The following is a 25,835-nucleotide window of genomic DNA, read 5'->3' on the forward strand; positions in this document are numbered from 1 at the left end:
CTGCACAGCTCCCGCGGGGGGGGGGGGCGCCTCAGGGCGGAGGGGGGCGCTACCGCAAGGGGGGGCGCCTCAGGGCGGAGGGGGGCGCTGCCGCGGGGCTAGGGGTGCAAGGTGGAAGTTTCATCTAGGCACGAAACTTCCTTGCACGGGACCTGGAGTCGGCGAGCCAGGCACAATAAACCCCGGAATCCCTTCAGTCCCGCCCAGGCTCCGCTCCGTGCCCGCCCCTCAAGGGACCACCCCCTCTTCAGCAGAGCAAGAGCAGCCTGGGCGCGCGCCGGCGCAACCCGGAAGCGCACAGACTCTCGGGAGGTTTGTATTCCCCGCCCCTCACCGCCGGAGTTCTCGCGAGGGTTGTAGCTGCCGTCCCCGGGTGTCGCGGCCGGGTTCGCACGGCCTTTCTGACCCCAGGTCACTCCCTACCCCGCAGGATGGCGGCCCCCGGCTCTGAGGAGGACAAGGCGGCGGCAGGGGGAGGGCCCCCGTGCGTGGGGCGGCGGCGGCGGAGCCGGACGTTGCTGGTGCGGCACCTGCCCGCCGACCTGACGGCCGCGGAGAAGGAGGATCTGCTGAGGCACTTCGGGGCCGCGTCCGTGCGGGTCCTGTCCGACCAGGGGCGGCTGGTAGGGAGCGGGAGCGGGAGCGGCCTGGCGGGGGGCGGGGATCATGTCCGGCGGGGCTTTCGCGGGAGTGTGACCCCGCAGCGTCTGATACGGGCGGGGCAGGGCAGGTTGCGTGGTTACCCCGCCCCCTGTTCCAGTGCTCTGGCGGCGCGATCTTTGCGGGAGGAGGCTCCACCTCTCCCCGTCCCGTTGTTCCCCGGAGGGCCTCGGCCCCCGAGGGGGTAGGGAGGGGCGGTGCCTGATGGGGGGGGGGGGGGGGGGACTGGCCTCTCCCTCCCCTTGGCGTTTGTTCTTGTCCGGCCGCCTCGGCGCTGCTCCATAATAATTATGTTTGAGAAGGAACTAGGGTGACCAGATGTCCCGATTTTATAGGGACAGTCCCGATTTTGGGGTCTTTTTCTTATATAGGATCCTATTACCCCCCACCCCCATCCCAGTTTTTCACACTTGCTGTCTGGTCACCCTAGAAGGATCCTACTGGCTATTGGCAACTGCTTGCTGCAGAGTTAGAGCTGTATGGGGCTCGGTAGCGCTGTGGTTAGGGACCCAGGTTCCAGTCCCTGAACATGTAATTTGGACAGTGAGCAACAGCTCCCTTGGGAGAGCAGGGGTTTGAACCTGCGTCTCCCACAGTGCAGCGGAGCACCCTGATCGCCACTTTCGCCAGGCTATTCTGGGACATCCTCCCACCTCTCCATCCTGGACCCAACTAAAGTTTTGTTGAAACTGTTAAGTTCCCATAAAACTTCAAAACGTTGAAAAATTCACGACTGGCTCTCACACAGAGCTTAGTTGATTTCAGTGGGCCTCCAGACAGAGGCAGGGGTCTGTCCACATAGAGCTTATTTCAGGATCAAGCTTTTGTTGTGACCGTGATAAATGGATGATAGAAGATTTGTTTGGACCCTAAATAATACACCAAAATTATGCAATATGATTCCCATGCCCAATATTATGAAAGCATTCTGAAAATAACCACACAACTTTAGTTTTTATTGATGTATAGTGAGGCTAGCCTTCAGGGTCATAGGAGTAAAAACAGAGTTTCCAGTTTGGGGTTAACAGTTGTCAAATCCCATTGAACCAGGAATTTGAAAATGGCCTTTATAGTAAATAAAGGTATTTCAAACTCTAACTTAGAATTTTGTAGTGACAAATTATTATAATGGTGCAAGTGGACGCTTGAGATCTCCCAGACATCCAAGATGTGTGGACTGTTGGTTAGAGGTGACAAAGCCAAATTGTTTTTAAAAAACTGCGAGATGATTTAAAAGCCTGAACTAGTGCACTTAATAATTTATGTTGGACAGTTCCAGAATAGAGAGGCTCAATCCAGGAAGTAGTTGCGGCAATGTCCTATTATATGTTTGGTCTGTCATCTTGAAATGTGAATTTTCTTTATCATCTTCTGTTAGACCCTTAATGCTTTTTCACTATAACAGACTATAATGTTTAAGACTCAGTCTAAAATTCAGTTACTGGAACCATTTGGGAAAATAAAGTTAAGTATGTGTTTTTAGTGTTTGTAGGATCTTTGTAAAAAGATGCAAAACAAATGCCAAAATAATAGTAAAATTTTGTTACAGTATATACATATAAAATTATGCCAGCTAATAAAACTTTAGGCTGAAGTCTAAACTATTAATTAAATGATAGTTTGTTTCAGATTTGAAATCTGAGAAGGCATTTTGGAAAAAGTGGCTTGTACTTAGGACAAAGAGGTAAATCATCCAGGCTAGAAAATAAGCAGAAAAACCTCCCAAATGTCAGAACATAGTATTAGGTGTGATGTTGCCTTTGCCACAGGAAAGTAGTGTTGGTAAGAATTTCTTTGATGAAGATGTTCCGCCAGTTGGCACTGTTGACTTAGATTTTATTCACTAGAAAAGCCTGTATCATAAAATATATCTAATATACAATTATGATGACTTAGAGATGGTATACTCATGTGAAAATCAGGGCTTGATAAACTTCCCCATATCTGCTTGGCCACAGACTAAGCATGCTTTAATTTTACATTGGCAAATCTTCACTTTTTCCCCACAACCCTCTACCTCTTTGCAGAGCTCCATTGCCTTCATGGACACAGAGCTGACTGTTTTCCTCCCTCTTGTTCCTTTTTGTGAGCCATGCACTCCCTGGTCGTCCATCTCTTGCCCCAAATATACATTTAGTAGACTAAAAACCAGAAAACTTGAAACCTGCAAATAACTTAATTAACTTTGAAATTTTTATTTATAATTTACCTTTAAAATCTAATTTAAATGTATTTTCTAGTGCTAAATCTTTGGTAAAAAACTGTAGTCCAAAAGTGCGTGTATATGGCTGAGATCTCTCATACTCTGATCTAAAAAGCTATAACGGACAAATAATTGTTTGTTTTCCAGAAACATACAGCTTTTGCTACTTTCCCCAATGAAAATTCAGCTGTAAAGGTTTGTATTGGGCTTTTCATTAAATATTTTAGCAAATGTTTTTTCTAAGTTTCCAGCTAACTTTTAACATTTCCTGGATCTCCCAATATTGGGAGTTTGGGAAAAAGATGCAAAAGAGAGTAAAAAGTTTTTCAAGTATAAGCATGCTATTCATACTGCAGGTTATATCACAGTTTGGTTATAGCAAACATAAAGCATGTGTCCAACTACAATTGAACGTTTGCTATAATGCTTGCTGAAGGACTTCACAGGTGCACATTCAGGACTGCACCCTGAAAAAATCTTTGCCCTACTTTGATAAGAGCAGGGATGTTGTCATGTTGATAGGCACCTTGCAAACAAGATAGAGAGGTAATAATGTTATATAGCACTTCTTGTTGACAGATTTTATATTCCTTCAAAAAGGAGGTAAGATTCATTATGTCCATTTTACAGTTGGGAAAACTGAGGCACAGAGGGGTGAAGTGATTTTCTCAGTGTCACCCAGCTGACCAGTGGAAGAGCTAGAGATAGAACCCAGGTCTTCTGAAAACAGTTTTAGGCCACACTGTACTATAATTTTCAAGAAAGTGATGTTGAATGTGTCAGTTGAATAGTGACTTGGCTTCAAGTGGCTCTGCTGTTCTTTATTGTCATGCCACAAATATGAAAAAATGTTAGTTATCAACTCTAGTTGCGCACCAAAATACAGGCTTGCTGACTTGCCAGAACTTCATAAATTCACAGTTCAGGAATCTTGGTTCTAGAGCATTGTTTTATATGCAATGAGATTTGAACCATGCTAACTACAACCATATTTAAACATGGCTGTTGATTCTAGGGTTCTAGCATGATTTCCTTGAGTTGTGTGGAAAGGAGTATTATATTTGAGAACTGTTTTAGAACAGAGTAGAGTATGTAGAGGCCCCCATATTTTCCTGAGTTGATATGGTTAGAATCCTGTAAGGTGAGTGAGTAGTTTGCCATTATTAATATTCAACTTCATTTGCCATTGTGTTGACTAGCTTGGTTAAACGTCCCTGAAGTTCCTCAGTCTTCACTGGACAGTTTTTGATCCATGACAATACTTTCCCTCTCACCACATGACTATTTAGATTCTTTAATAGCCTCTTGGGAAGAAATTTCTCCGCATGTGTCTACACTACAACTTAAGCCCAGGATTACTGGGACTCGAGTCCACTGAGCCGTGTTAGGGTGCACTGATCTTGAGTGTCTACGTTGTGTTTTAACCCTAGGTTAAGACTTTTATAACCCATGCTCAAACCTAGGACTCTGGCATCCACAGTGCAGTGCACAGACCCGAGTCAAAATAACTATATCCCAGAGTCCCTAGTGTCCCCTCTCCCCCACAAAATATGGCTGCTCTAGCTCTAGAACCGTGGTGCACCGTGGGAAAACTTTACTGCCTGCCCTGCAGGCAACCAGGAAGCAGGTCGCTGTGCAAAGGGTTTGATTGGTTCGTGCTACATTGCAAACCGAGAAGGTTCTCTGATAGTGTGCTTGCAGATCAGTGATCAGAAGAAAATGGGTGAATGCTGATCTGAGCTGCTGCCGTTTGCAAAGGATGGGAGGCTTCCATTTTTAATAGAGTGGATTGTAGATGGTTGGGATAGAAAGGACTAAGGAAGTTGTCTCATGGAACTGTGGGATTCTTCCATCTGACTCCCAGGACCCAAGTCAACGGGGCTGTGTTTACGCTGCAAAGCAATAGGGCTTGGGCCCTGCTTAAGTCGAGTTTGGACCCTCCACCCTGTAGGGTCCTGGGACCCTGGGTCTGAGACCTGGGCAGTGTTCCCTCTAATTTTTTACATCCATGTGCGGAATTAATTTTGTTATGTGCACCAATATGGAGGTGATGTGTGACACCTTCATATTGGTGCACATAACAAAATGCATGTGGTGGGAGTGGGGCCGAGAGGTTTGGAGTGTGGGAGGGGGCTCAGAGCTGGGGCAGGGGGGTGGCATGCAGCAGGAGGTGAGGGCTCTGGCTGGGGGTGCAGGCTCTGGGGTGGGGCCAGGGATGAGGGGTATGGGGTGCAGGCTGGCCCAAGGCTGCGGTGGAGAGAGAGGACTCCCCCCAACCCTCTCTCGCTGCAGCAGCTCAGGGCTGGGGGAGAGGCACCTCTCTCCAGCCGCAGCAGTTCCTGTGGGGCTGGGCCGGGCTGAGGGAGGGGCTCCTCTCCCTGGCAGCTCTGGTAGACCTGGGCCAAGGGCAGGGTTCCTCTCCCCTGGCTGCAGCATGCTGGGGCCGGCAGGGAGGGCACCTCTCCCAGCCGCGGTAGGTCCGTGCTGGTGGAGAAGCATCTCTCCCCGCCACAGCCCTGGGCCCCTGCCCAGCCACGAAGCTTAGAGGGAACTTAGGCCCTGGGTTAGTGCAATTGCAATGTAGACACAAAGTGGGTTACGCCTGACTCTGGCTTCAAGCATGGGCTTATGTTGTAGTGTAGACATACATACCCTCAAAGATCTCTTGAAAGTTTACATACATTATGTCAACTGGTTTTGTTTCATTCATTGCTTTGTTGACATTTTAAAAGACTTCTAATAATAGGTGAGAGATGATTTGCCTTTGGGGAAACTGCTGGTTAGACCCTATCATATCATGATTTTCCAGGTGTTCTACCAGTCTATTTTTAATCATTGATCTATTAATAAATATAGAATATTTAAGTTCTACATGGAGAGCAACAGATTAGCTGAATAAATTTTGGCTTAATAATTAAAGTTTACTTCCTTATTTGAAGGATATCTGACTGTTACTAATATTGATACAGGTGTCATTTTCCCTATACAATATCAACATTTTTCAAAAATAACTTGCTATAACGAAAGAGGCTTGAACTTTGTAAATTAAAAATAAAACATGTAATCACTAAAACTTTGACTGACAGCCTTGACTTAGCACTTCAGAAAAGTTAATGTGTTTACTTTTCCCTTTCCAAAAGCAACTTCCACCCAGGTTGGCAAGTGTTGTGGTAGGCTTCTGCCTGTTCCATTGTATATAGTAGAAGTTTAGGTGAAAAAATGTCAGGAAGAAAAATTGAGCCTTGAAAAATGATGAAAATATTATTTTTATTGGAATGTATTTAAATATTTCTATTTATTAACTGAATCTTAATATTCTTTGTTGCTATTGTGGTTATTTTAAGGCATTGTCAAGACTGCATCAGCTGAGACTTTTAGGTCACACTTTAGTTGTTGAATTTGCAAGGGAACAAGACAATGTTCATGTTCTTAGCCAACCTTCACTCTCAGAGAAAAATAAAAGGTATGTATGTGCATAATAGCTTGTTTCCATGTTTAGAGTTTTTTATAACTTTGACCATAATAATAAGAAAAACCATTTTTAAAATGTTCACACTATCTTAATTGTCATTTATTTTCAGTCAAAAAATAAAACATGTCCATTTAAAAACATTAACATATTTTAATTTAGTTTCTACAGTAAGAACAATAATAGATCTCTAGACTAAAGGCCCAAATCCTGCCCACATTACTTGACTTCAGGTCCAGTTGTGCCACCGTTATATAGAATAGTACCCTAATCCAGTGTTTCCCAAATGATTGGTCTTGACTCACCAGTTGCTCATGGAAAGATTGTAGATGGGTCACAGGTCTTGTGCAGAGGGCAGTCCATGAAGGAGAGGGATGGTTGGAGAGTGAGCCTGCCCTGTACTCACCCCACAGTGGTGGCTCCTGTCCCCTGAGGATGGGCCCAGCTTCCTGCCCTGGGCATTGTGACCTGGGATGACCTGGCTTGGGCCTTAGTAATTAATTCATAATACTATTGAATTACTTTTAAGATTTTGAATACAATACAAAAATGTGTAGTTATTCTTCAAAATACACCTCTACCCTGATATAACGCTGTCCTCGGGAGCCAAAAATTTTTACTGCGTTATAGATGAAACCGCGTTATATTGAACTCGCTTTGATCCGCCGGAGTGCGCAGCCCTGCCCCCCCGAAGCGCTGCTTTACCGCATTATATCCGAATTCATGTTATATCGGGTCACGTTATATTGGGGTAGAGGTGTATAAGCCTTTTTTAGCCCCATTCATTCTAAATCTGTAAGTATATAACCAAGGAGTTGATAGTTTGGGTCTCATTTTATAATCTTTCATATAATACTTCATTTCCAAAAACACATTAGGGGATCAAGTAAAAGAATGAAAGACTTAAAAATTCTGAATTCCTCATTTCAGGTCACAAGATTTAAAAATTCTAAATTATATCAGAATAGATCTGACTATCTGGTTGCCTGACTACTTACATTATACAGTGTATGAAAAGCTTTTGTCTGTCAAATTTGTGTTTTATGTAAAATTAAAATCAACCACAGAATAAAATAAACATTTGACTTGTACACACAAAAGAAGAGAAATTGTAGTAAGGCTGAAATATTTCTCAAATCACAATTTTGTACTTTGGTATTGTACAAACCTCCAAGCACTAGGTAATATGACATTGTTTTTTTCATAACATCTGGCATTGTGGGGGGCTGGGGCGGGGAATGATGCATTTAACTCTGGATTTCTTTGGTTTTTTTAAAGAGCTCAGGACAAGTCTTAAAGGTCTAGGCGCTATAATTACAGTACTAGCATCGTCTACAAAAGTTGTAAAGGCCAGTAGACTAACCCACTGTATTTTGGAATAAATTATGAATGTTACATGTGAAACGTGTTTCATATTCTTTTTCTAGGCATTGTGTATCATGTATTTCATGGAGTTTTGCCCAACTTTAAATAATACTAATCTATTTTTCAGGTCAGAAGAACCAGTGGAAGAAGAGAGAGAACGGAAAGAGCCAAGCTGTCCTAAAATAGAGAATGGAATTGCTCCCAGCCATGGGTAAGTACTGATTCTTTGGCTGCTTAACTATTATATTCCTGGCGTAGTATAGTTACTGTATTAGTCTGTTATCTTCTAAATACTTATTTATATTATTAAAACTTTAGGCATGAGAGTAAAGTTAAGTATGTGCATAAGGGTTGGTGGAGTTGAGGCCTTAATATGGATATGTAACCACACACAGCTTATTGGGGGGAGGGAGGGTGCACTGTAACGATTACAAACTGAGGAAAGAAAAGTCAAAGTTGTCTACAGTATGTTGTGGTTAACATATTTTAATCTTCAGGAATTGCTATACTGGATCTGACTCAAAGCCCAACTATCCTGTTTCAAATAGTAGCCAGCATCCGATGCTTCAGAGGAAGGTGTTAAGAATCCTGCAGGAGACAGATGGTGGAGTAATCTATCTGCCCCCTTTGTTAGGTCTCATCCTGACCTCTAGTAGTCAGAGATCAGCTTAAGCCCTGAAACATGAGGCTTAATATCCCTTCCACTGGGTTTTATTTGTTTTTGTTTTGTATCATTAAGTATGATAACTCTGGACAGGAGATCAGTTCTGAAATTCAAGGTTTAGTTTTGTGCTGTACTTTTTTTGGCTGAGATGTCTGGATTTTATGGAGTGCTATATTCTATTAACCATAGGTGGCTTTGAGGATGTATTTCAAGAAGTATTTCAGAAGTTAAATATTTCTTACATTTCCTGAACCCTACAGTAAAATTAAAGATTATTTGATGTTGCTGCTGGTTTATTGATTTTTAAAATTTTCTACAATGTTTATTTTTCCTCAGGCTAACCTTTCCTATAAACTCTTGCCTCAAATATCTATATCCACCGCCTTCAAGTACAATCCTAGCAAATATAGCAAATGCCTTGGCAAGCGTGCCTAAATTTTATGTACAGGTAAGTGAAGAAGGAGAAAATCAAAGAAATACAAGTCAAATACCAATATTTTCTTTGTTTTTTTTTTTTTAAATAATATATACTATAGTAACTATTGTCCTATAGAATAGTGCTGTTACTTTTGTTCCTGTGGATAATTAAGACTTGATTTTCCAGTGCTACGAGTTAACATTTTGCTATTAAATAAGTTGAGATAAATATAGAGAAGATTTAGTTGGCAAGAAGTGGATGTAATTTCACTAGCATTGAAGACTCCACTGGATAATTTCTTTGTACTGTTTTTGACTCAGGTACCCAATACTGTAAATTGGCTCAGAGCAAACCCTCTGTGTTAATTGTACTTAGCCACTGTCAGGTGTGTCTGGCCTCCATTGCTAACTCATTAGCTACATTTTAATTTTAGTCTTTATTTCTTCATAGCAGAATGGTAACTTCATAAGGTAAGCTTCATATGGGGTTAGATCTTCAGCTGGCGTAAATTGGCATAGCTCTGACCTCCATGGAGCTACACCAGTGTACACCATTAGGGATCGCACCCAGGGTGCTTAGCTAATTTACAATACCAATGCTGATAGAGTACAATATAAGTGTTAAGTACTTAAAAAAAAAAATAACAGTAACAGTAACTGTTTTTATTATAGCTGTACTGAGTTTTAATGTATACTTCTATATGAAAATAATTGCAAAAAGACCCCCATAGTGGAGTGGAAATTGAAGATTGCAAATAGCTTATATGCTAGAACCCCAGTTACGAACACCAGAGTTACAAACTGACCAGTCAATCACACACTTCATTTGGAACCGGAAGTACACAATCAGGCAGATGCAGAGACCCAAAAAAAAAAAAAGTAAATACAGTACTGTTAGATGTAAACTACTTTAAAAAAAGGAAAGCATAATTTTTCTTCTACATAGTAAAGTTTCAAAGCTGTATTAAGTTAATGTTCAGTTGTAAACTTTTGAAGGAACAACCATAAAGTTTTGTTCAGAGTTAGAAACAACCTCCATTCCCAAAGTGTTCGTAACTCTGAGGTTCTACTGTACTGATAACATTTCTGCATTTAACAAACATGGCTGTTGTAAAAGTCTGTAGATTTTTATCTGTATGATTTACAATTGAGTAGAATACTAAAAAATCATATTAAAGAGTTAGAAAGTACTGTGCCAAAGAACTAGTTTGTTTATAAAGAGAATTGTTACCTAATTTTTATTTCAGGTGCTGCACCTGATGAATAAAATGAATCTACCCCCTCCCTTTGGACCCGTTACTGCTCGACCACCCATGGTAAGAAATTTTGTATATTACATTTAATATGTGTGCCTTGTTCTAGGAAGTTCATCAGTATTTGCTGTTGATTAGACATTTGTGCAGCTGTTGGATGTGTTGGCATGGGCTCCAAACTGGTATATATCTATTTTCTGTTGCAAGGAAAACTGAATTTTCCAACAGTATGAGATGAAAACCAATGTGTTGTGACCTTTTAGTAATATCTTCAGAATATTTCAAAAATAATGGAGGGCAGTAAAATGGAGATTACGGTAGTGCAAACAATATCTTGTAGCAGTTATAGGAAACATGAGAATCATTTGAATACCACACGGTTAGTCTGTTGCATAAGCAACACATGAAATGTTCTTTGATCTATGCATTTGTAGAGAGTTCTTATGAGATTCTGACTGCTGATGTGAAAACCACATAATCACTCACTTTGGCCCTAGGATTTCATGGGTTGTTATGAAGGGGAAGAGAGAGGGAGGACCTGAATCTGTGGCCCCAGTTCTCCACTATGTCTGGATAGAGGGAGCTGGCTCTAGCTCCCCGTCTCCAGCAGATGTTAGAGCTTCGGCGGGCTTACTGTAAGTTGTGCCATTGGCAGGATCCGGCATAGGGAAGCTCAGGTCCAATACATCCCACAGGTTGCCCTGGCATACCACCACCTTCTGCTTTTTCAGGGATTGGGAGGGTAGTTTCTTTAGGAGGTTACATGATGCACAGTAAATTTAGCAGACCAGTGAATTTTTCCCTGATATTTTTGAAACTACCCTGTGCATCTTATAGGACAGGATCAAATACTAGGAATATTATGATCAGGTAAAAATTAGTAACCGTTCAAAAGACTCAGTCTCTAAAGTGCTGAGCAGCTTCTATAAAGAACTGAATGTTTTCATTTTCATTGACTTCAGCAGTTTTTGCAACTGTGCCCATGTTTGTTCATCCAAGTGGCTGTAAGCTTTACAGTAAAGTGCACTGGGAATCCTATCAGGGTGAGGTTGTTTTGGCAGGAAACTGCTCAGAATATTCCTACAGTAATTTCATCTCTGTAATCAATAACTAATCCTTACTACACCTGTAGCTAAGTAAGTATTATCCCTATTTACAGAGGGAAGGAGTTTATGGCTTGTTCAAAGTCAGAGGAGATTCAGCATAATAGCTAAGATTAGAATTTGAGAGCATCTGTCTTCCTGTCATATGCTCAGACCATGTTCCTTTCTAGTCTGTAAAACTAAGAATGGAAAAGCAAAACTTCTGGAGAAGCTAGCTGTTTTTCCTTCCTTAGTTTCTGAAGTGCTCTAATTAATGTTTTCTTTCCCCCACCCTTTACTCCCAATCTTAATGTGAAGAATTAAGTATTTTGTTACTATTTTTGAGTTTGAATTGTTTGATGTAAAATTCTCATGAAACTGAATTTGTCAAGAGTGAGTAGATAGATCTCAAACATCTTGTTTTGAAAAGCTTTCTTTGCCATCCGCCAGTTTATCACATTTGAAGCTTCTTATTTATGCAGAAGAAATTAAAACATACATTTTTCCAAAATGAGTGTTTAAAGACTTCAATTTTATGTCTTTCATTGATTAGTATGAAGAATATTTACCAGCGCCTGTGCCGCCGCCACCTATCCCACCACTGCCTCCGGAGGAGCCTCCTTTGCCTGAAGAAGAGGAAGATCAGGAATCTAGCAGAGAAGAATCTGAATATGAAAGTGCTGATGAGGAAGAAAAGGAGAGGTTTGTAATTATAATCGGTAACCAATCATGCTTTTAAAAAAAAAAAAAAAAAATGCTGTTCTTGTAGGTCTCAATCCAGCCAAAATCATCCTCTGTGCCTCCTAGCCCAGAGAAGCTCCAATTTTGTGACTGAATATCCCCAGCTACTCTTAATATGTAGGTGGCCTTTCCAGACATAAATTTTAAAGAAGCTGCAGTTCTTAATATTCTCCCTAAGGCTGACAGTACTCTTCTGAAAGTCAGTCAGGGCAAGGATGAATATGGTCATGTGGCTCAAAAATTAACATTACTAGTTTCCGTACACTTTTACTCTCCCAACTCTTCCAAAATTCCTATTGAATAGGGAGGATCTCTTATCTGTTAGGGAAGACACACAGAAAATCTAGTCTGCTCTGGAAGTGATGTCAGCTTTCTACCCACCTGCATGCTGAGTGTTCAGTCCCATATGTGGGGGGATTAACAGAGCTCTATACTGAATATGATGCAGGAGGTGCAACGCTCATTTGCATGTGGTCTCCTCTCATTAAGTAGCTGTGCCACTTGCTTTTGATTTTGGATTGGCTCTTTTATTTTATGACATTTGTGGAAAACTGACTTTCTCTAGCCCTCCACCCCACTATCATCCTGCATTGAAGCTGGTGTCAAGGGCTTGCCTGACTTACAAGGCCAGAAATTGATTGTGTATTATATGCATTATGCCATGTATTATGTGGGATTAGGCCTTTAGGGCAGTCTTTAAAAATATTTCTCACTGCTAAATCTATTGCTTCCAATTTAAAAGTATCTAAAATTCCTTGAAAGAATTTAACTAATCCTAATTAGAACAAATACTTTTAACATTACTTTGAGTAAAGATTTCCGTTTATGAGTCATAATATAGTAATGAAACTTCTGTGTTTCTTGTAAATTTACCTTTTTTTTACTTTGGTGAATGATTTAGGCAGATTTTATACATCCTTTCCTCATGCCCGAGTACTACTCTTATTTAATAATCCATGTTCTCATCAATCTAAATGTTCTACAGTAACATTACTTATTATACAGTAAATAATGTGTAGCTGCATTCTGCTAGTGTATCACAAATGTGTGGGATATAATAGAACAGTTCAACACATTTGAGTTTCAGAAGTCCTGGTCAGAAATAAGAGGCTACATTTCTAAGATGGCATCTCTAGATTAAAAACTAAACTGTTTTGAATGTCTTTATTGTGTTTCCAATTTAGAATGACTAAATTGATGGAATTAGCAGCCATTCAGCCTAAAAGACCAATATCCACAAAGCAGCGTAGTGTGAGAAAAAAGCAAAAGATAAAAGACTTGCTGAATGCTCCCACATCTGCTCCCCACAGGTATTGTATTATTATTATTTGTATTTCTGTAGTGCTCATCGTGTATTGAGTATAAGGAATAATCACAAAAAAGTGCCTTGCTCAAGATTTTTTTTATTTTTCTACCTCAGAACTTTTAATACAGTGTCCTACTGCAAGATGAAGTGCTGTAGGTGATCCCTTCCAATTGTTACTAAAACTTCCCTGAACAGATGGCACTTGTATCAGACTTGAGCTTTCCTTGATCTCAAGCTAGTTCCACAGCCATGGACCCTTTATTGAGACTGTTGTTCTGGCCTCTACCATATCTGTTTGTTTCTATCAATTTGTTTTATATCAAGTTTGAAATAGATCTGAACAGAACCCCCGTTTTCTCCTCTACCCTTCTGGCTAAAGGCTGGAACATGGATCTGAATAGGCTTAGGCCATCTCTAGTAGAAATATGAAAATACAGAAAATAATAATTTTGTTTAAATGCTTTAGCATCTCCAATTTTATTCCACTGTGTCCCTAAAAAACAGAAGTAATATTTTGATCTCCTGACAATCAACAGTTTAAAAATGTATTTATACAAGTATATTCACTTTTCCCTGCACACCTGAAGAAAACTAAATGGCACATTTTTATACTGTGTTAGAATAGCCGAGGACACTTGTTGTTGTTTTTGCTTTGTGGCCTGTTTAAATAATATATGACAGTTCCGCTGTTGCAGTGCTCTAATAGAAAACTGTGAAGGAAAGAAAAAAATCACTTAATTTTCACTTGGCTCGTTTGAGGAAAAACTAGTCTAGACTTATTTTTGTTCTGGTGATTTAAGAAATTGGTCGTTAAAGATGAGTTGCAAAAGATTTCTTTCAAAAATTGGGCTGTGCCCTTTTCTGCTTCTTTAAGATGAAAGCCTGGAAGTTTTGGAGGGTGGGTTGCAGGGGTTATTGTGGTTTAAAATATTTTTTTCTACTTAGACCAATTTAGTTGATACTGTTTAACACCTTCTAAAATTCTAATTCAGATAAGTTGTACTTTAGCATGTGCCAAATTGGTGCACTTAAAGCTTAGGCTCTCCCCTAGGCATTAACTTGACCGATTGCTAAAGTACAGCTTGCCCTTTCTTTACTAGAATTGTACATGTTGTTAGTTAAAGTGAATTAGCTAACATGATCTGACATTACACCTTTAAATCCTGGTCTAGAAATAGCCCTGGAAACATCAGGGGTGTCAAGTCTGGTCTTCCATAGTATTGCTGAAGGGCCCTTGTGGAATCTTAGAGTACAATTAATGTGCGCCCATGCACTCTAATTGAAAGAATGTTGGTGCTGAATATTTAACAAAGATGTCTTTTACCCAAAATATTTACCAGTCATTGAAGCCAAATACAGTCTGCTTCTCCAATCATTTGCTTAACTTACATTCTTAGTTCTTGTTATGTCGTTATATCATTTGTTCTCACTCATGAGAGAATCTTCCAGCGAAGAGAGGACCTGTTTTCTAATATAAAAGACTCATAGACTTTAAGGCTAGACGGGACCACCATTGTCATGTAGTCTGATCTCCTGCACATTGCAGGCCACAGAACCTCACTCATCCACTCCTATAAAAGGCCCATAATCTCTGACTGAGTTACTGAAGTCCTCAAATCTTGATATAAAGACTTCGCATTACAGAGAATCCACCGTTTACTCTAGATCAAACCAGCTAGTGCATCCAATGCTGCAGAGGAAAGCAAGCTCCCCTCTCTTCCCTGGGTTTCTGTCAATCTGACTTGGGGCAAAATTGCTTCCCGACACCAAATATGGTGATCAAGGTCCTACTAAACCCTGAGGATGTGGTGACACCCAACAGCTGGACATCTGGGAAAGAATTTTCTGTAATAATTCAGAGCTCTCCCCATATAGAGTCCCATCTCCAGCAGTCATGGATGGGCTATATGTCATTTTAGGCAACCTCGTCATAGCATCCCCTCTGTAAACTTATGCTAAGTCTAGAAACAATTTAGGTTTTTTCCCCCCGCTTCTCCCTTTGGAAGACTGTTCCAGAACTTCACTCCTTTCATGGTTAGAAACATTCATCTAATTTTGAGCCTAAGATTGAAGCTAAGCTTTTTAAAAAAAAAAACTAATATCTTTTCAATTCTCCTTTGTGTAGAGACACAAAACAAGCCTAATTTATTTTCCTTGGCATGCAATCTTTAAGAAAGTGTATTTGGCTGTGCCTCATATTATTCCATTTAATATTTCTCTTAAGATAATTTTTTTTTGTGAGTCTACCTGTAGTGTAAGGTAATTTCTGGTCTTTGTTTTTTCTGTTTGCCAACTAAACATGTCTCATCACTGATGAACTAAATGTAACCCACAAAAAGTTAAGTCTAAAGTTTAAAGTTCTTTTGGAAACAGAAAACTGATGTGCTAACGGTAAACAGCATGAAATATAGTTGGAAAAGATACATATATTTTGTTTGACCATGCCTGTTCCATTGACCATTTAAACTTTAAGTGAGATTGAAATATTATTGTTTTAAACAGTAATCTGCACCCTACACTATCACCTTCGGATGTGTTTGAGCAGCCACAATCTGTTGGTCATAAAAAAATTAAGTTCCAAATTTCTGCAGACATTCCGGATGTTCTTCAGAAAAGCTTAGAGAGAGACCAAAACAATGGTAAGGATGCTTATCCTTAAATTCTTCTGTTAAATAATGTGAAATATTTTAAGATGCAAAGAACAGGCAAGATAATATGTATATAACAACATCATATATGAGTTGAATATTTTTATGTTCTGTGACTTGGAGAATGACGACTCTGTAAATAGTGCTGGTTTATTTTTATATTTATTTAATGTGAGTTTTCTTTTAAGGAATTCAACCCTAAGGCCTGGTCTACACTTAAATTTTGGGTCGACATAGCTGCAATGCTCAGAGGGTGAAGAGCTATGCTGACCTAACACCTTGTGTAAACTACCATCTGTTGGGGAGACAGTGTTCCTACAGCGATGGAAAAATCTCTTCCATCACTGTAGGTTGCGTCTATGCTATGGCATTATGGTGGCATAGCTACAGTGCCATAGCAATGCCACTATGCTCACCACAGTATAGCATGTCATTCAGTCAGTAAACCTGCCTTAAATTTCACTTTTTTCAGAAATTCCATCTTTTACAAGACTCTCTGTTCAGTTTCAATTCAGAATGCAGGATGGGGGTGGGATTTTAAGACTCTAAGATTGCCTCATCAACACAAGATGATGTATTATCTTTGTCTTTTTAAAGTGAATTATGTGTTTTAATTTTTTTAACAATCTTACAAATTATGCTGAAGACTTCACATGGTGTAAAGAGGCATTTCAAGACACTTCGTGTGAGCTTCAGCTTTTTTCAGATCTTTGAAGAGAGCAGCCTTCCTGTATTTGTCAGTTTCTGTAATGCCCCAGTGTGCACTTTGCTCATTATGCCCCACACTATAAAGACAGTGGGGCAATAAGGTTTCTTATGGCGTTATTTCCCAATATTATGAAGTTCCTGTAGATATTCTTATGGAATATAAAATGAGAATTTAGAAAACCTTATAAAACAGCGTAATGGTGACAAGAGGGAAAAATGGGTCTTGCTGAAAGGTGTTTTTTCCAGTAAAATAAATGCTGGAGCATTATATGAAGCAGATGCCTTCTGTCAAAGTAGGAATTAGGACACGTTCTTCATGCATCTGCAAAAGACAAATAATCATTATGTATGTACTAAAATTCCTTTCTATCTTGACTTGTATTCAGAACTTAACCCCTTTAAAACGTCAGGATTTTCTTGCTTGCAGTCCATCCCTTCCCCCCTTCTTTTGGAACGTGAATTAACTCTTACAAACATTGAGTACAATGTTGTATTCAACTTTCAGATCTTTATGCAACTTCAGAAGAAATAACTAATGCAGGATTTGGAAAGATCTTCCCAGCTCCTAGCTCTAATGATAAAGAGGACACCGAAGAAGAAGAAGATGATGATGAAATACCATCAGAATTTGTTTCTAGAAGGGAATTGGAAAAAGGCAGACTTTCTAGAGGAGGTATTTTCTTTAGATTAGATTCTGTTTTAACTAACTATTGTATACAAATCAATATTTTTAAATTATTGATATTTTGTTTTAAATTTTTAAGTTACATTACTGTTACATAGTCTATAATTTACTATTTGTGTTGTAAGATATTTGTTTTTGTTACAATGTATATATTTTTTTTAAATGAGGTTTTAAAAAGCAGTGAGATGAAGATTTATTAAGTCATATAACATGCATATTGATTATTTTTCCCCATCTTTCTGTCGTGGTCAAGAAATGGAAAAACTTTCCATTTTCAAAAACTATGAGCCAGGTGATCCAAACTGCAGGATTTATGTGAAGAATTTGTCAAAACAAGTTCAAGAAAAGGTGAGTAAGGATTTATGAAAATGTTCTGTTGTTTTTCTTTGTTTGCTGTCTTTCCTTACACACCCATTTTAATTTCAGGATCTCAAGTTTATTTTTGGAAGATATGTTGACTTTCAATCAGAAACTGAACGAATTATGTAAGTTATTTCAATTCTTGGTAAAATTAAACTGTGCACTAACTTTTACAGCAGTAGTGAAAACTACAGTTGAAGTTGCAGTCATTTTGAGCCCCTTTTGTCTGCTTCTAATTTTGGGGGGAGAAAATCATTTTGGCCTGAAAATGTTTTATTAGGGGAGAGTAGAATTTTTTGTATACAGTTATTAAGTATTTTATCTGGAAGCGGTGTGCCTATTAACAGAATATTTTTTTGCCACCTACTGCATAACAGTGGGGAAGGACTGGGTACTTTTTTTTTTTTTTTTAATGCAACATTTATAATTTACTTGGTGTGCACACAACTGCCACCTACTGAGTGGAGTGGTACGTTTGGGTATAAAGACCCTGTACTGTGCCTTTAGAACACAGAGCCGAATCCCAGTTCCTGATGTCGCTGGATTGTCCAACGTGTACAGCATTGTAATGATTGAAGTCCTAGGTGCTTATGCATCTGTTAAATCAGTGTTTCTCAAACTGGGGCCGCCGCTTGTGAAGGGAAAGCCCCTGGCGGGCCGGGCCGGTTTGTTTACCTGCCCCATCTGCAGGTCTGGCCAATCGCGGCTCCCACTGGCCACGATTCGCTGCTCCAGGCCAATGGGAGCTGCTGGAATCGGCAGCCAGTATGTCCCTCGGCCCGCGCTGCTTCCAGCAGCTCCCATTGGCTTGGAGCAGCGAACCGTGGCCAGTGGGAGCCACGATTGGCCAGACCTGCAGATGGGGCAGGTAAACAAACCGGCCCGGCCCGCCAGGGGCTTTCCCTTCACAAGCGGCAGCCCCAGTTTGAGAAACACTGTGTTAAATGTTTGGTTGTGTATGCGGTATTTGTTTCAGTAGTACAGCAACTTGCTGTCCTGCCTTCTAATGGTGATTTTTTACAAATTGCTAGTAAGTTTGTCTTGAAAAATATATCCGTGTCTAATGACATAACCCTATCTGTACCAGAATGTAGGCATCACTGCCACTTCCATTCGCTCCTCAACTTGCAGCATGTGAAATTTATGCCTATTGTAAATTGTGGTGGAGATGGGATAAAATTTAAACCTTTCATCCATTTCCCAATTTTATTTCCAGGTTTGACATACGTTTGATGAAAGAAGGTCGCATGAAAGGACAGGCTTTCATTGGCCTTCCTAATGAAAAATCAGCTACCAAAGCCTTAAAAGAAGTAAATGGATATGTTTTGTTTGAAAAGCCCATGGTGGTTGTATCCTTTTCCGAACATTTTCATTTTAGTGCCTTTAAATTTAGGTCAGTTCCTGAGATTCTTGCTTCCTGTCTTGTAAACTCACTCTCTTTCATAAATTACTGTAGAAAAGAATAGGTATTTCTTATTAAAATTACAGACAACGTAATAATCACTTAATTCACATTTGCTTCAATGATCATTTAAAACTTTATGGGTTAGACTTTCATTCTGAGACAGAAGAGTAAATGTGTATGTATGACTTTAAGATTTAAAATAAAATCACCACTTATGTCTTTGTCCTGCAAACACTTATGCATATTCTATGTCACTCACATAAGTAGTCCCATTGACTAAAGTAAAGTTACGTAAGTGTGTAAGTGTTTGCAGAATCAGAGGCATTATTGTGGAAGATTCTGACTCACTCTTAAACTCTCTTTACAAATCAACAAGGTGTTCCTTTCCAAAGTTTATATTCAGGTTAAAAAAAAATCATGTGATGTAACAAGTTTAAATTCAGAGGGTTTTTTTAGTGAATATATGCCAATTAAATCATGGATCACACAGAAAACAATCCACTTTGTAACTACAAATAAGTGCTGTGATGGTGAAATATTTCCATTGATTTGAAGAAAGGGGAAGTGTAGCTTCATGTGACTGGAGTAAGAGGTAAAGTTGGATTGAGTACATGCATGTTATGTATACATTCCAAACATTCATTCTCCAAAGTTTTATTTACCTTCTAGTGAAATTATTATTTCTCTACTAATTGATTCTGGCTTCCTGCTAACAATTATCACTTATATTTGGACTTGTAGTCCTTAATAAAACCTTAGCAATTTGCACGATCTGCAAGACCAAAACAGGATTCCAAAGAAGAGAAAAGAAAAAGATAGAACAATGCTAAAGGTAAGTAGATTTAGTGAGAGGAAAAAGAACATTCAGACTTTAAAAAAGAAAAGAAAACAGTCCATTATTTGAGCACTTAGCCGGGGGGTGGGGAGGGTTCTACAAAGGAAATCTATCAGGAAGCCAGTGTGCAAGGAGGCTGTCAGTTTTGACCTGTGTTAACATTTCATTTCTCCCTTTTAGAATCATAGAGTCTATATCCCAGTCCTCAAATGTAGTAATGATGTGTGTTGACATTCAATCCTCAAACCATTGACCCTACAGTTAACTTTAAGGGATTGTGGCACATAGGAGAGAGTAGGATACTGCCAGTCTAACACCTCAGGATCATACTCCAGCAGGGCTATCGACCCCAGAAGTAATTACTGCTTCATTGCTATAACCCCATAAATAGTACTTCAGTTTCCTTGCTGGCATCTCCCAAGGAGTCTTTGCTTTGGTGACCCTATGTTTAGTCAGTGGGATCTGTGCATCATTGCAGGCCCCTTTAAGCCTTGCTTGTCCAGGAAATAGCATGGTGTTAGAAAATGTTTTAGCTAATGTGATATTAAACAAGATTGTCCCTTTCTGTGGTCTTGGACAGTTGTGATTGAAAATGTGTTTGCTGCTTGTGGTTATCCCTAGGATATCTGTCCACACTGCCAACAAAAGCATATTTAACATCATGTTAGTTTGAAAACATGTTCCTATTTCCTAGTATAGAGGAGGTCTTAATTTGAGCATATCTGAGAAAATCTGTCCAAAAAGTTCTTATGTTTAAATTTGTTTATTGATAATTGTTAGTTGAAATGAAGTTAGTTTCAATGTTGCTGTTTCTGATGGAAAAATAACAGCACATTTTCTTAAAATTGTTTTGAGATGCTCAGCATTGCTGTTGCTAATGAAATATTTATTAAGAGACATTTTCTTGTAGATGTCTTGTGTCCACTGGAGGCCATGCTATCTAACCTATGTATTGTCTTTAGCGGTATTTCTAATGTTTTTGAATTGTTGGTAAGACTCCCTCTGAAACTTCTGGCTTGTGCAATATTGTGGTGGTGTGTAGTCTACTTTTGAATAAGCTTTGGTTCCATTCAGCGAAGTTAGCTGTTTGATTTTTATCAAATAAAAAACAAATGCTGTTAACAGGTATTTTCTTACATTGGTTGAAGACATTCTAGTTTTCCCAATTTGTTCCTTGTAAAAAAAGAAGTCACTAGTCCAGTTTCTGACTACACTAACTACAAGTTGGCATTCAGGTTATGTAAACAGAAACGACTAGATCTTGGTTTGATCACTAATCATGTTTTTAATAGTCAATTTAGAGTTACAGTACTATTTTGCAGTCAGCTGTCATACTTGCGTAAGCTTTATTTACAGTGTAAAAGGATTAGATTTGCAGTTAGCAAATTAAAATTAAAAGTCTAATAAACTGAGTTAGTCAAAACACCTTCATTTAAACCCAGCCTTTTGTACCTAAGTATCATGGAAAACATAACACTGTTGTGTGTACAGTTGGCCACTACAGAACTCGGGCAAAGTGGCGCAGTGGAGGGCTAAGTTTCATTAACTTTGAATTGCTTTGCTTTTGCTAAAGAATAACAAACATGAACCCTAATTTAATTTGAATATATTTTCTTCTGTGGTTGCCAAGAGCCAGAATGACTTGATGTGCACTAGCTTTTGATGCAAAATAGTGGTTTCTATGGTATGAAATCTGGAGATTCAGGTTTATAAGTAAATTTTGTAAATCAAGTAAAATAAAAATACTGTAAAATGTGAATTGTATACACAGCAAATGTAAATTGATACAGCCATACTACTTAAGTGTCACTTTATATGGCACTTTATTAGTGTCAAATTATTTTATTAAACAGTGAAAATAGCTAAATTTAATGGACAGTAATTATTCAAAGTATTACTACTTTCTCCTTTATGAAGATACTGTAATGCACATGCCTTCCCAGAAGATGAAAAACATACAGTTTTGACTTTTCATTGGCTGAAATTCCCCTTTCCTGTCACTAACTAATGTTTTCATGAACAGTTGGGTGCCCAGTTCTGATATAAATAAAATGCCAGCTATATGAGAGAGCAGTGAAGAAGCTAATGTCGCAAAGGTTACTGGCTCCAGGGAGAGAGGTAGCCTAAAAGACTGCATTGGATGGAAGCACGATTTAAAAAAAAGAAAAAATTGAGCTGATGGAAAAAGAGAACCTTATATAAAATGCAGACCACTGAATGAATGGGACAGTAAATGCTGGCATTTTCCTAATAGTTCCTCAATTTGTAAAGAGCCTCACTTGCTTATGGGAGTGGGAGTCCTCATTGGTGCACACATGAGCTCTCACTAATTTGCAGATAAGGGATCAAAACAGCTATATTTTATCAAACAATCTTGTAATAGGTAGTAAAGTTGTGTAAATGCAATACTGAGAATCAAGTAAAATTAAACCACATTCTGCTGTTCTTCTTTAGAAACATTCCTGCGTAAATACTGCAGTAATACTGTCATGCAGAGTGTATCCTTTCTTGTTGTATCCTTTTTTGTGCAATGTTTTCCATAGCACTCAAATACCTCCAAGTTCTCTTTTAGTGTAGGTGCGGGGAGGAATTTATACTCTTTTTTTTACAATTTTGTAAATCTCTGTTAAAATAAGTAAGATACTTTAAAATTATAAAGGGGACTTTTTCAGGGAGAAAGCTAGTGAATCCGGTCACTTATTTACTTAGAGGGACACCACGAATGTTTCTAGTCTCAAAATGTGACCTTTCCTCCCTGTTCCTTCTCTAAATCCATATAATTCTTTATTTTATGGGCCAGATCCTGAACTGGTGTAAATTGGCCTTGTTCCATTGACTTCAGTGGCGCTATGCTGACTTACATCAGCTGATGAGCTGGCCCTAGATGTTCCTTTTTAAAAAATAGCAACACCACACTGTGTTAGAATGTTTCAGTTTTGACGGGGTGGTTATAAGTAGAAAACAATCCTTGACGTTGTCTTTTTAAGTAATACATTCATTTAATGACAGTTTGTGTCCCAGTTTATGGGACGCAACCTGCACTTAGTTTCTCTTGTAACTTTTTCCCTTTTTTAGACTAGAGAACAGAAAATCTAGCAGTCTCATAATGAAGTAATGAAGACTGAAGCTAAACTTTATTCATTGCTACCTTTGTTTCCCACTTTCTGGTAGTGTTTTATGGCTACTAATCTATAATTTTCCTGGGGGTTTTGTATTACAGCATTCTGTGATTAACCTTACTTTTTTTAAGTTTAATATAAACTAATACATGCTGTATGTAGTAAGCCAAATTTAGCTGGCTCAGACATGATTCACTAATTTTCTATATCTTAAGAACTTTCAACTTTCCAGTTAAGCTTCTGACAACTGAACACAGTAATTTTCCAGTCATTTATACTTTTAACATGCCTTTATAATGTTCCAGGTTCCTTTTGTGTTCCATCTCTTTCAAGTGTTACCAAGCCATGGGAAGAAGCAGTGTGATCAACAGGACTGTTGAACAGTGCGTAGTAGCATTTCAAATGTTTTTAAAACAAGACTTAATTCTCTTCATTCTTCAAGGTTCCAAATGCTTTTAAACACATGGTAGCCTATCAGAAGACAGATATATGAAAAATGTATATTAGTCCGCTTGTTAAATCTCTAATAAATTATTCCTTTTCCCTTCACTTTGCGTTATACCTGCTCTTTTTTTTTTTTTTTTTGGAGATGAGGTGTTTACCTCTAACAGAAACACAATACTGAATTATTTTACATGTTTATTCCTCAGAGCTTTAATGTCATATAGGGTGACCAGATGTCCTGATTTTATAGGGACAGTCCCGATTTTTGGGTCTTTTTCTTATATAGGCTCCTATTACCCCCCCACTCCCGTCCTGATTTTTCACACTTGCTGTCTAGTCACCCTAATGTCAGAAGACACATTCCTAGGCTCCAGGGTGAATGATGTTTTCTTCCTGCCTTGAGGATATTGATGTGCTCTCTGAAAGTAAAAATGGGCTTAAGAATCAGTTTTAGTGAATCAGGATTTCTTGTTTTGCCTTGGAAACAGAACTGAACTAATGCCCTGGTATTGTGTTGGGGGCACAGTACCAGCAGAATTTTTTTTTTTTTTTTTCATTCAAATGAAAGTGAGTTGCGGCTGGTCGTTTATTCTTGGATTGAGAATTACACTGCTATGACCAATGTCAATAAAGTAGGGACCATATCTGCAAAAATATATGAATAGTATCAAGTCCAAAGAGGCCCAATCCTGATTGAGGCCTCTGGACATTACCATAAGATAAATACCAAACAATTATAATTTTAAACACTGCTAAGCCAAGGGAACAATGTAGGCTAGCATTCTTACTCAATTATTGAAGCAGCAGTGCTATAAATCAATGCTTTTAGGCTATCTGAAAGTATGCGACACTAATTTTCAGAACTATAGCGAAGCCAAGCAGTTTTATATATTCTAAAATCATGTGGGAAAGACTATGTAAAGGTGCTTAATTGGTAGTGAAATACAAATATTTTGAGGAGCAATAAACCTTACCATCAAATCCAGAACTAGTACTTTGTAAGGCAGGTGGAAGGGGATATAGACCTCTCTCTTGTCCCCACTCCATTAGCAACAGGGGAAAGAAAGCTCACTCTTAGTACTTACTCATTACTATTTAACTAAACCTATGCAATATGTCTACGTTCTTTCTTCAGTGAAACCTGGTTTTATTATCATTTAAAACGCTTTCATATGAGTTCTTGAGTTTAAGAAACCCTACTTGTTATACACCTCTACCCCGATATAACGCGACCCAATATAACACAGGTTTGCATATAGCGCGGTAACCCCGGGGCTCCAACAGCGGGGTTCGGGCGGTGCTTTAAAGGGCCTGGGGCTCCAGCTGCTGTGGGGAGCCCTGGGCCGTTTAAATCACCGCTGGAGCCCTGCCGCTGCTACCCCCGGGGCTCTGGCAGCAGGGCTTGGCCGGCGATTTAAAGGGCCCAGGCTCCCTGCAGTGGCCGGAGCCCGGAGCTCTTTAAATCACCGCTGGAGCCCTGACACCGCTATCCCGGGGCTCCGGCAGCGCTTTAAAGGTCTCGGAGCTCTGGCTGCTGTGGGGAGCCCTGTGCCCTTTAAATCACTGTCGGAGCCCTGCCGCTGCTACCCCGATATAACGGGGTTTCACCTATAACAGGATAGGGATTTTTGGCTCCTGAGGACCGTGTTATATGGGGGTAGAGGTGTATTCTTTAATGCCTACGTTATAGAGGTGTGTATGTGGAGAGATTAAAATGACTTGCATCAAAACTTTTAACACAGCTTTAATAAAACTTTAAACAGCACACCAGCCAAATAATCATCATAATGCTCTTTATTTTGAGCACAGCTTATGGAGATGGAACACTAGCACAAGCTATGAACAGACATTTTAGAAAACTAACCTGTTGATATAAAAGAGCAGGGAGCTTTGATTTTTTTTTTATAGTCTATCAAATAATTGTCTTTAGTACAACTAAGATGACTAAAACTAATAGACACACACCACACATGCTGAAAGGTGTTCCCCCCCCCCCCCCCCACGACCATAAATAAAAAAGCTAGTTCCTGTATGTTGGTTTATTTCTGAAGTTTAGCAAGCAAACAAAATAATTGGTGGTTAATTGGGGTTGGTTAGTTATACTGTAGAGTTAAAGCCACATCACAAGTTAAGTTACTTAAATTTGCTAAAGAAAAGCAGAATAACCTACAGGAACAAGTGTTCAGGTACTCATTATATCAACTTCCCAAACTAGCTTTGACTCATCGTCCACACTTGAGAAGTAAGTGATGCACCTGCCATTCCTCCACGGTCCATGAGCAATGTCCCTCTCTTTCTACCCTTTTTCACTAACCAACTCACCGAAGCTATGGTGCTTCTCTTATGTGTAGGGTCTTTTAACACTTAAGCCTTGACTTCAACAGTTTGCTAAATTACTAAATTTTGAGAGCAGCCATGCTACAAAAACAACTCAGGTTACACAGAGTGATTTGATTAACAGCTCAGAGTTA

The 25,835-nt window shown here is 39.3% G+C and overlaps 1 protein-coding gene across 2 annotated transcripts; it reads left to right on the forward strand.

Annotated features, from left to right (window-relative positions):
* Positions 1-431: 431 nt before the first annotated feature.
* Positions 432-23,460, forward strand: RNPC3 (RNA binding region (RNP1, RRM) containing 3). Of its 2 annotated transcripts, none has more exons than XM_065409354.1 (15): positions 432-623; positions 3,011-3,058; positions 6,208-6,326; positions 7,825-7,908; positions 8,698-8,809; positions 10,026-10,094; positions 11,667-11,815; positions 13,039-13,164; positions 15,663-15,799; positions 17,022-17,189; positions 17,455-17,549; positions 17,628-17,686; positions 18,778-18,910; positions 19,726-19,798; positions 23,226-23,460. In XM_065409354.1, the coding sequence occupies exons 1-14, from the start codon at positions 432-434 to the stop codon at positions 19,783-19,785; spliced, it is 1,551 nt and encodes a 516-aa protein (XP_065265426.1). In that variant the 3' UTR covers positions 19,786-19,798; positions 23,226-23,460. The 2 variants fall into 2 exon arrangements, with proteins under 2 accessions (XP_065265426.1, XP_065265427.1); XM_065409355.1 differs by lacking the exon at positions 23,226-23,460 and adding an exon at positions 22,256-22,705.
* The last annotated feature ends 2,375 nt before the right edge of the window (positions 23,461-25,835 follow it).

The sequence above is a fragment of the Emys orbicularis genome, chromosome 8 (assembly GCF_028017835.1).
Source record: "Emys orbicularis isolate rEmyOrb1 chromosome 8, rEmyOrb1.hap1, whole genome shotgun sequence".
NCBI classification, from domain to species: domain Eukaryota; kingdom Metazoa; phylum Chordata; order Testudines; family Emydidae; genus Emys; species Emys orbicularis.

Coding starts and splice junctions, on each gene's coding strand:
- RNPC3 (XM_065409354.1), top strand. CDS start 432: ATGGCGGCCCCCGGCTCTGAGGAGGACAAGGCGGCGGCAGGGGGAGGG. Junction 624..3,010: donor TGTCCGACCAGGGGCGGCTG/GTAGGGAGCGGG, acceptor TTTGTTTTCCAG/AAACATACAGCTTTTGCTAC. Junction 17,190..17,454: donor AGGCAGACTTTCTAGAGGAG/GTATTTTCTTTA, acceptor GTCGTGGTCAAG/AAATGGAAAAACTTTCCATT.